This window comes from Cicer arietinum, chromosome 7 (assembly GCF_000331145.2).
Source record: "Cicer arietinum cultivar CDC Frontier isolate Library 1 chromosome 7, Cicar.CDCFrontier_v2.0, whole genome shotgun sequence".
Classification (NCBI taxonomy): domain Eukaryota; kingdom Viridiplantae; phylum Streptophyta; class Magnoliopsida; order Fabales; family Fabaceae; genus Cicer; species Cicer arietinum.
In genome coordinates this window covers 18,071,310-18,084,982 of record NC_021166.2, presented here as the reverse complement: position 1 = coordinate 18,084,982, position 13,673 = coordinate 18,071,310, and the positions used below count along the sequence as shown (strand labels likewise).

General features: G+C 29.6%; 2 protein-coding genes and 1 non-coding gene across 4 annotated transcripts in view; all 3 read right to left on the bottom strand.

Moving 5' to 3' along the window:
- Positions 1-2,447: 2,447 nt before the first annotated feature.
- Positions 2,448-7,122, bottom strand: LOC101497899 (probable methyltransferase PMT21). 2 transcript variants are annotated; one of them, XM_004509483.4, is made up of 8 exons: positions 6,953-7,122; positions 6,007-6,313; positions 5,508-5,656; positions 5,201-5,396; positions 4,559-4,769; positions 3,404-4,076; positions 3,228-3,305; positions 2,448-2,866 (listed from the first exon to the last, which is right to left on the bottom strand). In XM_004509483.4, the coding sequence occupies exons 2-8, from the start codon at positions 6,289-6,291 to the stop codon at positions 2,644-2,646; spliced, it is 1,815 nt and encodes a 604-aa protein (XP_004509540.1). In that variant the 5' UTR covers positions 6,292-6,313; positions 6,953-7,122; the 3' UTR covers positions 2,448-2,643. The 2 variants fall into 2 exon arrangements, with proteins under 2 accessions (XP_004509540.1, XP_012573786.1); XM_012718332.3 differs by lacking the exon at positions 6,953-7,122 and adding an exon at positions 6,542-6,802.
- Positions 7,123-9,786: 2,664 nt separating this feature from the next.
- LOC113787867 (small nucleolar RNA snoR143) lies at positions 9,787-9,950 on the bottom strand. The gene has a single exon (XR_003474389.1). It is a non-coding gene; the product is annotated as a small nucleolar RNA snoR143 (small nucleolar RNA).
- A 2,140-nt stretch (positions 9,951-12,090) lies between these two features.
- The window catches only part of LOC101497566 (proteasome subunit alpha type-2-A), a 7,592-nt gene continuing 6,009 nt past the window's right edge, over positions 12,091-13,673 (bottom strand). The window contains exon 12 of the mRNA XM_004509482.4: positions 12,091-12,397. Within this exon, the coding sequence (XP_004509539.1) occupies positions 12,349-12,397 (49 nt within the window). The 3' untranslated portion in view covers positions 12,091-12,348. The remainder of the gene's footprint in view (positions 12,398-13,673) is intronic.

Sequence of the window (13,673 nt, the reverse complement as noted above, 5' to 3'; positions counted from 1 at the left end):
CAATGATATATGAAATATATTCGTCAAAAATAAAAAATATATTGTGTGTTTAATAATGTATTTTTATGCAATTAATTTTAATTTTGTGAATGATAATTAGAGGTGTATAAATAACGGGTTATACTGAGTTTGGTGTGTTCCTTATTCGGTCTCAATGTTTGATCGGGTCAAATTTTAAACTATAATTCGTTCTTTAATCCGATAAGTTGCAGGTTTATTAAGGATAAGAAGAAATAAAAACAAGATTGAGTTGGTCCCAAGACGAGACGCCAAATAATAATCTTTAAATTTTGTTTAGAAAAATAATTAAATATACAGAAACTCATAATAAGTCATATATGGTTATCACTTGTCAATTTATTCAAGAGTAGTAACTCATATGATATTGTCTTACAACCATTAAATTATTAAGTTAGTGATTAATTTTTTTTAGAGAGGTGAATCAATAATAACAAAAAATAATCATTTGTCCTTAAATTAATTTGAAACGGGATGAGTAACCCAAGAGATAACCCGAACCCAGTTCTTTTTTATCTTGTTCTTGCCTTGTACTTTCTTTTTGTCCTTTTTTTTAGGACCGGGTGTCAGATTCGTCCTATTGTTTACATGACAAGACAACCGGTTCACGGAACGGAACAGATTTTATACAGCCGTAATAACAACCATAATTATTAAAAATAGTTTATTTTCGACAAATTTTATAAATAATCAAATATCTAACTTTATAGTATACTTTTTTTGTCTAAGATATATTCTTTATAAAAGTTGAAAATAAATTAATTATACAACATATTGTATGAAATAGTTAAATGCAACTGTTATTTTGAGGGGAATGAGTCATATTTATATGCTCCACTAACCAAAAGTCATATATTTGTCCTTGCCAACATAGATCCGATGAGACTCGATGAAAGTGAGATATCTGAAGATGTGGCGATATGTAAAAATTTCATAAGAGTAATTTTATTATTTAAATGTAATATATAATCTATCATGTTATTATAAGGTTTATATCAAACGCGTAATAAAGATAAATTTTTATCATATTTTATCTTTATTATGATTTTTTTTCAAAATAAAAAGGGATATTGTGTTTAAAATTTTAAGAGAAATATTAGAATGACACCTTATAACACACTCTAATAATAATTAGCTACATAACTTACATTTTTTTTAAAATAATAATAATTTTTGTGTTCATCATTCACCTTCGTCACTCTCTTGAACCTTCTCTTTGTCTTTTAGATTTTTGTAAAATATGTAATAACCATATAAGTTCAAATAAATTTATTTATTCATTATCAAATTTGTTCATGATTAATGTAAGAATGAATTTTCACCTAATCTGTTTTTTTAGATTTTTGTTTATCAAATTTTATTATAACAAAAAGTAAAAAAAATAGAAATATGTAGTTTTAAGTTTCTTTAAAAAAGTCAATTCTTTGACCATGGTACTGCGTAGCCTATTCGATCGTGTTTGACTACTACCATGTCCTCGCTAAATTCGGCACAGAGTTAAAAAAAGGCATAGAGATCAAAACAAAGTTATTTTCGTAAGAAATTTAGCTAGAGAGATGTCTTAACTTAAGTCAAAACATGTGATAATCAAACTAATTTGAATTTATTGTTGTTTGGCTGAGATGGTTTGAATATGAGATTGAAAAGTTAAAATTTAAATTGAAAAATTAAAATTTAAATAATAAAAAAACTAAATTAAATGGTTTGACAATGAAACCAGTATCAAGTAAAAAATAATGCGAATGACATAACTAATTATTATTCTAGTATGCTAAAAAAATATGTGAGAGGGTGTCATCCTAAGATTTTACAAAATATCACAAACACAAGACGTGCTAACTGAAAAAAAAAATCTAACAACAAAAAACATGACAAAAATCAGGTATGATTAAAAAATTTGCGGTTTAGCAATTTGTAAAAATAATCCTTTTTTCTTTTTTTTTTCTATTAAAAAATGTTTGAGGGTGACAAATCACATATGATTAATAATAATAATAATAATAATTTTATGCGTGTAAGTTTTGGTTCATTTTTCCTAATTTGATTTTTGATCAAACTTTAATAATAATATATTTATTATTAATAATCCTCCGTGACTTACCATCTCAATATTTTTTAATAAAAAATGAAAAATATTCACTTGTGTATATTTTAAAAGATAAATGATTTAATCCATAAATTTTGAAAGCAGCACACCAAAAACAATACCAGCAATAATAGTAACCACAATAAATTTGGACACACATTAAGCACAGATGATAAGCACATTACTTATCATGCTCAACATTAATACAAGCGCTGACTTAGTAAAACAATTTCTAAGGGAAATCACACTTTCTCAGGGCTACACTACATTGAACCATTTCTTTTGTTCCAAACAAAGGTGGATAAAATGAAGCAATGCAGCTACATTAATGACATAAAAAATCTAACTTTAACTCTCTATAATATATATATGTGAAAACTCAATAAACTAATAAAACAGATTATTGGGTTTGCCAATGAAATAGACCGATTCATGTTTTAATATATATTACATAATATATGAATCAATCTACTACTGGCAAGATTGTTCTAACCAACAACCACCTTTCACACCACTGCTTAGGTCCCTCCTAGAGTTTGTCATCTAGAATCCTTGTTGGATGAATACCATAGCTTTTTCTTGCATATTAATATCTTCTCCATGTCACCGCTCTGCTCGGTATCTTCTTTACGACATTCCCATCGCATACCTTTGGAAATGGATGTAATTGCATCCAAAAAATAACTGGACTCGCGTATGATAGCATACCCACCAGGTCGTAATATACGGTCCATTTCTAGCAACATATACTTCATTTCACATCTGCAAAATAATAATCATTTTCAGAATGAACTAGCCAGAAGTACAAGTAACTATGAAACAAATCACTTAACAAATCGGTTAAAGTTAGGGAAGCAAACTGAAAAATTAATAAAGTTAGGGAAAAGACGGCATATCTTATCTGTATTGATATACAAATTCAAAAAGTAGTTTAATTTTGATACACTATCGGTGTACAGAAATTACACCGTCAACAAATCAGAATCAACCATATATGTAATTTTAGAAGTAGTTATGAGTAAAGTCTAACATTTTTAATGATTTGGCGATTATAACAATACTAATGTTCATGAAAAAATAATAATGTGTTTAAATACCAACAAACAGCTCATTCTAATGTCACCTATGGCTTTCTGCAGTGAAGAGTCCGGCAAGATGAAGGAGGTCATATGTCCGAGGATATGTCGAAAATGCTTCACACCTATCGCAACAAAAATCAAATCAACAAAAGTTCATATAAGACAATATTTTATTTATAAATAAAAACTTTATGCTTCAATTGCAATATTTCAAAATTACCAGTCATGGAGGGTTCCAATAAGGCCTCGGTCATAAACCACAGGCAGTGAGTTGGTAGCATAAGACGAAACCACATTCATGACCCATACAGGATCATTAATCAAAGCCGCAGCAAAACCTCCATATACTGTATTCATATCCATCACATTTCTTATTTTATCAGTCCCAAGCTCAGACATCAACTTCTTGTAGTGTTCAACATGTTTTTTCCATTTACTGTCATCCTGTTTGAACGTACTATCACTCCCGTGGTAAACCTTTGAAATCCGTTCAGGAGTAACGTGCAACCGCTCAGGCCACTTAGAAGTTGATGCCAGGCCTAATTTCTTAAATTTTGGATCCGGAATGACGAAACACGTACGAAGTGGAGTATACCATGCTGAATCTGGTTCAAGACTGTCATCACATTTAGGTGGATAGGTATCTCTAGTTAGCTTATTATAGCAATCACTATCGGGAGACTTCTGCCAAACCGCAATGTCACCCTTTTTATTGTACAATTTAAAGCACAATGAAGTCAGCAAATCCTGCAATTTCTCATAATCTGATTTTTGCTCTTTGATAGTTGTGTTCCATCCACGCCATCTGCGCTCGTAGTTGATTGGTGGACCAGACAAGACCCAATATCCTCCAGGACGAAGAATTCGGTGTATTTCGAGAAGATAAACTCCGCCTAATACCAGATACCCCATAAAAATGAATGAGAACTTAGAGTGAACTTCTCAGATCTAAGCAGAAAACAAATATCTAAGCATTGAAGCATGTTACTCAAACAGGATGACTTAACATTAATAAATTTTTTTTTACCTCTCTCCCTAAATATAGTACCAGTTGACTAAATCACGGAAATTAATAAAGCTGGTGATAGTATTAAATTTATTGACAGTTGTATTAGTTTATGTTTGCATTGTAGTATTTATTATAGATTCCAAAAAAAGATGTAACATAATTAAGGGTATGTTGGTATAATTAATGCAATGGAAAACTTGAAAAGTGGTCTTATGAAAAGGGACAAGGAAAAATATCAAGGTCCTATATTTAGGGACAAATGTTGTAATAAAATATTGCAGTGTTAATTCAAAGTTCAAAATCCATTGGTAAATGTTGCATAGCTATGATTGATTGCTAAATGTTCAAAATCCATAAAAGAAATACCGAATTCTGTCCATGGAATGAGACATCTGGAGCAATGAGCCATGTCAAAGGAATTTGATGGGAACGGAAGCCTGTGTGTAGAAAGGACACCAAGAATTGCAGGGATACCACGTTCCAAAGCAAATTGAACCTGAGCTTGATGGTTATCTCTTGGTGCAAGAGACATGGTAAGAATGCCGCGATCCAGCAAGTCACCACCCCAGCTAGCAACCTAAAATGAAAAAGAGTTATGTGTATTAATCGATGAAACTCTTTGTCTATTATCACGGGATTGAAAGTCACAACTGAAATTAATTGTTTTTTGTACAAAATTAGTTGGTTTTAAAATATATTTACATTGCAGTTAGGAAAGCTCAACTACAATAAGCAGCACGTGTAATTGAATTATAATATGATTTTTAAAGGAGGAGAACTGTAATTTGCAAGGCCATTCCCTACATACAAACCATGTTGTCAAATTGTGATTGTAGCAATATACTTCGTGGAATTTGAACAGATCGCTATTGTTCCACGTTACGCCATTTAGTACAAGTATTGTCAAATAGCAAGTACAGCGGTGCTATAGTGTAGTTGAATTTGAACAAATTGCTCGTTTCCACAATTGACAAGACTGATAAAAACACAAAGAGAAGTAAGACTCACCCCACAACCGGTATCAATGGCAGTTCGAATAGTTCCATCTTTCATTTCTGGGATCAAATCTTCCATTAGATCAACATATTTACCAACACCATTCGGGAACATAGTACCCCCACCGGGAAAGAGGAATTTCTCCCCTTCCTTTTTCAACCAATGTTGATTGGATTTCTGCTTATTAATCCAGTCGTATGGAACATTCCTGAAATTATAGATATAACAGAAAACATGACAGAGTGGCCAAATATCAATTGCAGGAAACTTGAATTATGCCAGTACAATATTTCTACTCATCATAAGGAATATATTATACCTGTACCAACATTCATCTCTGCTCTTTGGCCATCTAATTGGAGGCTTGTACCCGTCCGGGGGAGGAACTAAGCATTCTATCCTCTCAAAAATTGGAGGGCAATGGCGTTCCAACAAATTGAGCCGATAGGATCCATACTTCTTCCATCTCTGTAAAATTAACCATACTCTAGATAAACAAATAAATTAAGCGCTAATAGCATACACACTTATCATGTAAGTGCTTATTTATAAGTTATCTCTTTAACAAAAAGATAAAATCAAATATAAGTTATTTTCATAAGTTATCCTGAAGAGCTTATGGAAATAAGCCTAAAACAGTTTATAGACATGTCATAAGTTATTAAGCTGTTTCATTAAACTCTCCCAAACAATCTCACAAGTGTTTATGTTAGTCGATTAGCTCAGATAAGCCAATCCAAATAGACTCATAATCATTAAGAAAATTTTCTTCCACAAATCCAATGACATCAGAAGATGGGAGACTATACTAATATTACCCTTGGATCAGTGCATGGAGTGAAATCTTGATAGTCAATACTGCATTCAGGAAAACTGATGTATTTAATTTGAAGAGAACTTATTGATGATGATGATGATGATGACGACGATGATTCCTTGGGGGAATCAAGGGATCTCTGGCTAATATTTGATACAAAATTGTCCTTCTCAGAACCAAAGATTACTCCCATATAGAAAGAAAGACCACATAACACCACAAATATGATTGCCACAGGGACAACCCTGCTCTTGTCTACCAGTAATTTTCCTTCATTATTCTTCATAATCCGCGAAATAATCAACTATCTGGAGAAATGCAACATACTCAACAACATGACTACAGTGGAATCATATCCATACATTTACAATAAAATGATAAAACCAACAATTAGAAATTAAACTCCATATCTCATTCAAAAAAATTAGTCATCATTATTTATTAATTATAGAAAAGAAGAAAAAAAGAGACTAGTAACTCACAAGTTTCAAGAGCCACACTAACTCTAACCAATCAATAACAACAACAATAATTACCTGGAGGGTAGGATTTGTGTGACTTATGAACTATGAGCCACACAATCGAAAAAAACATTTAGGGTGCCTTTAAAAGAGCTTATTTTAATTGGGCTTATCTTATGACATAATCACTTATGTAACTGTTTGAAAGAGAGCTATATTTTTAGCTCATTTCAATAAATAGCTTAACCACATTCCCTCTTTGATTTTAGAAATAGGTTGAAAATAAGCGGTTAAATGATAAACATGTTAAACAGAAATTCCGATGAGAGATTGAAATTGTGGAAGTGGAAAGAAAAGAGAAAAAGCATAATTCGATAATAATAATAATGATAATAAAATAGAAAGGTTTGAATAGTAATAGAGAATCAGATCTGTGCCAGAAAAGGAATCCAACAAAGAGACATAGTGAGTGAGTTAGTTACTTACCCTATCTATGTTGTGTCTGTGAAAGATAATATTGGAAAATGGTGAATTGTGAAACAAAAATAGTGTATGGAGAATGAAAGAGAAGAGGAAGAAAGTAAAGTATATGAAGTTAAAGAAGGGGTCGAAGGCATGCAATAATAGGTCAAATACTTAAACCATAGTATGTAACCAAGTTTGTGTAGGTGTATGCTGTCCCCTGTTTTTGCGATTTTCCTCTTTCTTCTATATTCTTTTCTTTTTTCTTTTTTCTTTTTTTAATTCTACTACTATCTATTTCATATAAATATATTTCACCATTTCATTTTAAATCATGCGGATAATATTTTATCTGACCTGTAATTACTGATTTATTTTATTATTTTATATGAATTAAGAAAAATATATAATTAAAATAAAAATAATATTTATTTTATTAAATTATTTTTATTAATTATTGATATATAGATAAAAATGTATATTACGGTGAAAATAAGTTAGAGAATTTGATGCAAGGAATAATTCAATACAATATTTAAAAAGAAATTAAAACATTAAATGATTATAAAAGAAGAAAAAACAAGGAATAGTAGAGCTTTATTTATATATCATGTTTCAAACTTAACCAAGTCTAAACATAACCAACTAACAAATCAAATCAAGTGTAATCAATTAATTAATCGCCTAACTTCTTAACTAAAATATCTAATTTTAATAAGGAGTAATGGATATAACATTATTTAGACGGTAAAATTAAAATAAAATAAAATAAACAATATTGCATTATAATTTAAAATTATCATTTATTATAGGATAATTTATTTTGTGTGAATAATTACTTAAAGAGAGCATTAATTAATAGGTATAATTAAAAAAAACAATAAATTTTGTGTTGAAAATTAAAAGAATAACGCATTTCTAGACACTTTTTTTTACATGTTGGTCATCCAATCCAAGAGAGGAGTATTATGTAGGAGAAAGAATTTTCACATGTTTTCTCTCTCTTGTTGATCCACATCCTTCACTTTTAATTTTTAATAGTTAAAATGCCTTACTTTTTTATTTTGAATGACTCAGATTTAACTGAACTCTATATTTATTGAAAAAAATCCGTTTCACTATATAACTTTATATATTTTTTAAATGTTTTTATATACTTCTTTTATTTAATCATTTTTATATACTTATATTCACACTTGTCATAAAATGTGAGGAACCATTAACCATTTTTGTCAATAAAAAGTTGTTTATATGATTTTTCAGAATAAAAAGAATACAGAGAGAGGTATACTACAAATGCAATGATTATCTTCATTGCTTGATAAAAAGAATGACTATTTTCATTTGTTCCATCTGCATGCTGCTTTTTCTGTCTTTTTCTAAAAAAGGATGTTGGCTTTTTCTGTCTTGTTAAGGTTCATCATTTATATTTATAATTTATAATTTATCGTTTGTAGTTGTTAAATGAATTAAAATGTTTGATAAAATTAGAGGATTAATTAATTAAAAATATAAAATAACATAAAAATGACATTTTTAATTAAAATAAATTTTATTATTTAATGTTTAAAATATTTTAAAAGTAGTTATTTCAATTTTATTTTGTTATTAATTTAAAATTTATTAATATGATATATATTTTATTTATTTTTAATTAAAATAAGTAATTATTTACTTCAAAATATTAATTATTTTAATATTTAAATTATTTATAAATAAATTAGAATTATAATAGATAATTCATTTAAAATTATTATTTATTAAAATTATTTATAAATATATTATTGTTTTAAAATTTTAATAAATAAATTATAAAGAGTTAACATGGAGTTTAGTTACAATAGTAAAGATAAAATTGGAAGAAAAAATAATAAAATATAAACTCATAAAATTTTAAATTAACTTTTCAATGAATCCATAAATAATTGTTATCGCTGGTAGCTTATAAATTCGTTGTTTTCATTGCTAAACATAATCTAAATGTTATATGTCAATTGTGCGTAGTTACTAAAAAACTAATTATTTGAATTGATTTTAATGATAAAATTATTTTTTACTAGAAGATTATTATTGATTGTAGTTAGTGAATTAATTAAGTGGAGTAAAATTTAATAAATAATAATACTTATATTTAAATAATATATTTATGTAAATAAATAATAGATACGCTCTTGATATGAGTGACATTGATCTGTTTTGAATTAACTCATCTACTATTCAATTTAGATAGCATAGTCAACATTTTGAACTTGCGAATTAATTCAATTAACATGTATTTTTCTTTTGTTATTTGGTTATAATTTAGTTATTAAAATTTATTTGATAATTTATTATTAATTTAAATGTTTTGCTGTATGTGTGTAAATTATTTTAAATAGGATAGAGAATTTTCATGTAATTTTGATCTGACCGATTTTATTCCCACATCCCTTAGTCCGACATTTACGCAATATTGGTCCCACATTTACACCTTTCTCATTTTATATTGGGGGAGATTTATACAGTTTAAACTTTAGGGGGAGATTTATACAGTTTAAACTTTAGGGGGAGATTTATACAGTTTAAACTTTATTTAAATAAACGAAATTTTCACTGATATAAAGCAAATAAAACATTTTCACCGCTGAAATGTAGTTGAGACTATGAAAGTAAAAAGTCGAGGCAAAATTATACAATTCGAAAAAGATAAAAATCGTAAATGACACAATAAAAAACGAGAGAGATAGAATATGAAGTAACATTTAGAGGACCAAAATCACACCATTAGAATAGTTGGGGGAGAAAGCGCAATTGATTTCATCATTTGATAGAATTTGATTATATTTATTTAAAAATAGAGAGATTATTTATGAGAAAGAAAATGTAAGATGGAATTAGTAGAGAAACAGCATGAATAAGCCGTGAATCTGTGGATCCATCTCAGCAGTTGTCTGGCTGCTTGCTGAATAAACAGCTCTTAATATATGCACTATGTATCAAGATCGCTCTATATTATAAGAGACACCTACGATACTGCGTGCAATTTTTCAACAAACAAATCACAGATCAATATAAACTTCAAATCAAAACACAAAATCAAAAAAACAATAAACAAAAAAAAAACTTATGCAACGGAGAAGAGGGGAATGCGAAAGAATGAAGAAATTGTTGCGATGCCGAGATAGGGGTTCTGATTTTACTGCTCTGATTTGAGAATATATATAGTGAGTGCCGCTGCACCATTGGTTTGCACCTTTTCATTTTTTGCAAACCCTAGTTCTTATCATTGGGCCACTCCTCAAATCACTGTTGGGCCTGTTCAAAATATCTGATAATGTTATTTTATTCACACCTCTATAGTACTATATAATTATGAAATAATGAATTTATTTATACAGAAAGGAAGGGAAATATTTTATTCTTTCTCGTTAGTTTCCTCCGCCAGATTTTATCTTATTTGAGGTGCGTCTAACATTATATATTAGTATATCTTTTAACGAAATTTAAACACAAGCTCAACATACTGTTCAAGAGTATTATGTTTCATTTATTTTAAAGACTTATATAGTTGCTAGCTACTTTAATTTTGTTAAAGTTATGGGTTTTAGGTAAAAGGAGATAAATAATAAGAGCTTTAATATTGTTAAAAGAGAAGAGTTCAAATTAAATCGATATAATATTATAATAATGTTAATAATGTTATACTGTTCAATAATATTTTATTCAATACATATTTTTCGAATTTGATTGGTTAAAAGATTATATCATATAAATTATTTAGATAAATTTTTATATAAATCTAAAAGTATATGATACATTTTTTAAGTGCATTAAGATTGACATTATATAATAAAAAAAATACTTAAAATATTAATTTTATTGTATCCCTAGACAACAAAGATGGTAGTTTAGTTCCCTGCATATCCTAGTATACTTTAAGATCATAAAATCCTACCTATCATTTTTTTTAAATACAATTGATCCTAATGATCTAGTCCTAAGAACTAAACTAAGATATTGTAATATAGCCAAGTTCTAACATGAATTATAGTCTACCATGGACTATTTTATAAATCTTTAAAACTCCAACGACTATAAACTTAGTCTTTTAGAAGTAAACACTAATGGCAATTTTCATTTTTATGATTGATATACTGATTTAATGATACCAGATTAATAAAAACAAATATGTATGCACATGAATTGACATCAACCAAATCATCCTCTTATTCATAAAGACGGTAATTTATAATGATTTTTAGGTATTGATTTACAATATACTACATATAAAGGTGGTCTACCGTAGAACTCACTCTGTAATATAACATAAAAGATAAAGGATGTTATAAGATATTTTTTTATATTGTAATAAATTTTAAAAATTATTTCAAACTTTTGGGATGGTCCATCTCCCATGTCTACTCATGGCATTCCAAGAATTCAGTAGACCCATGTTTAAATTTATTTTCTAATAGTAACATCAATTGAAACTCATTAAGTATTGATGTTATTTTATTATGTATAAATTGCTCAAATGTATCAATCTCCGAATGTAAGTTGTTCATAGCGCCAGAAAGAAAAGTTGTAACGAGCAGATAACAGATGGAGATAATAGGGTCTAATTTGACTGTGCTTTTGTTTCTTCTAAGAAATGGCTGCACTTCATGGATCACTTAGCTTACACTTGACTTGGGCATCAGCGACGACGAGGATATCTCATATGAAGAATCCTTTGACAAGGATGGAGAGATGGATATAGATGATTACAATAATGATGATGTGCAAACTATTGGCAAGTTCAAGCATAATTTTGATCTGAACAAAGTCTCCGATTAAGATGTTTTATCTAAAGAAAGTTTCAGATGAATAACTACAGTTTGATATTGTTAGTAAGGAGATGAAGAAAATGGTTGATGACATGCTCGAGTAAAGAGTACTGATACAAAGTGGATTAATAATAGAAACATTTGATGGTTGTGCAAATAGATATTGCTAGGACAGAGGGACCCCATTATTAAGTTGGGATGTACTAATATGTGCTTTCTGATGTGGCTGGACCAATACTATCATTTCGCATATCCAACATTGACAACTAAAGAAAACCGTGATTTAAGAACCCCAATGCAACTATATAATTAGCAGTATCAAGAAAAAATAGATAAGGTGCAGTCAGATGATAAAAGTAAAGGAAAAAAATTCAACGTTGATTAAAAGTCATTATCATATCATATATTTAAACAAGCTAAGGTTTGTATGGAAATTCTGAGGGCTTTGCATAAAAGTTTTTCAGAAGACTTGCTGGCCCCACCACCAAGAGTAGCTCACAAATTTGCTAGTCCCATCACAGGTCTTCATTATCAACCCATCTTGAAATTCTATTCAACTCAACTATGAAACAAACACCAACTTCAGGAACATAAGGATGGATTCTTCATTGCAGATTATTCTACTTCACCCAAATAATCATCAATTTCAGCTGGTGTCAATACCCTGCATTACAATTAATTAACAAACTATTAAGATACCCAATCAGGCATTCAAAGCAAATAACCTGAGCTTACTGTCAATTTATGCACTAATGCCTCCCATCAGCAAAAGATAAGAAAAGAAACTAGCTACTTGTGAAATGCATCGGGAAGTTTTCCATTTGCATTGATAATAAAAGGATAAAACTTAGATCAAGTTCCTTTACATATTTGGCAACTGCAATAAAGTTTGGCAAACAATGACTTGCAAATATCTTTCCCAATGTTAAATAGCTTCCATTAAAAAGATATATGGCAGAATCTGAAATAAAATGAATATACAGTCTTTGTTTTGAAAACTTGGTCAAGAAACAAAAACATCCGAATTATTTGGTAGGTTGCGAACTTTCAGTATTTTGATTTCAAGTGTAAATTCTAAAACAAAACAGGTTTGTCTAAAATGGAGTTAAATTAGTTTACTCACTTTTAATACTGTTAGTTAATTTTTGAAATAAAGAGTTATTAAAAAACATGTCACACCTCGATCCATCCCTAGTGTTTTCAGGCATCTCTTTCCACCCTAATCCCCACTTGCCTAACTGTGATTGTCTTGTCAGGTGGCAATGGCAGATGGTGGGGGTGTGTCTTGCAGTAATGATGATGGTCGGTGTCCGATGACTGTAGAGAGGTGTTTGGTGCCGATGGCAAAACTGACGGAGATGGTGGTGGAGAGTAACTAGTGGGACAGTTCCAGGGAGTGTTGAGCAAAGATGGAGGATGCTTGACAATGATGAGGGATATCACACAGTGACTATGGAGGATGCCACATGGAGACAGCAGAAGGTGTTTAGTGGCAGTACAGGACTGTTAGGTGGCGACAATAGTAGAGACTGTCAGGCAACAGCAGGGTGTTGCACGACGGTCGATAAAAGCAGTGACAGTACCCAAGAATTTATAGCTACACAACAATCTTTTAAAATGAAAACCACAACTAAATATGGTTTTGGTTTTTAAAAATTTCAAAAATAAAACTAATAACCAAACTGAGAAAGACCTGATGAACTTGATATAAGTTTTGACCTTGGTGCAAATGTAAAACAAGCGCACCATATTCTTCATTTGAGCTGCTATTTAATTTCCTAGTCCCAACCCGTATGGCTCTATACTATAGCTTTTATTAATTCAGATTGGACAGCCAAAAGTTTAGCTCCACTCGATCGATGACAGTGACCAGACGAAGCAAGATTCAAATAAATAAATACTGAAAAGGGAAAAAAAAAAAAAAAAAAAAAAAAAAAAAA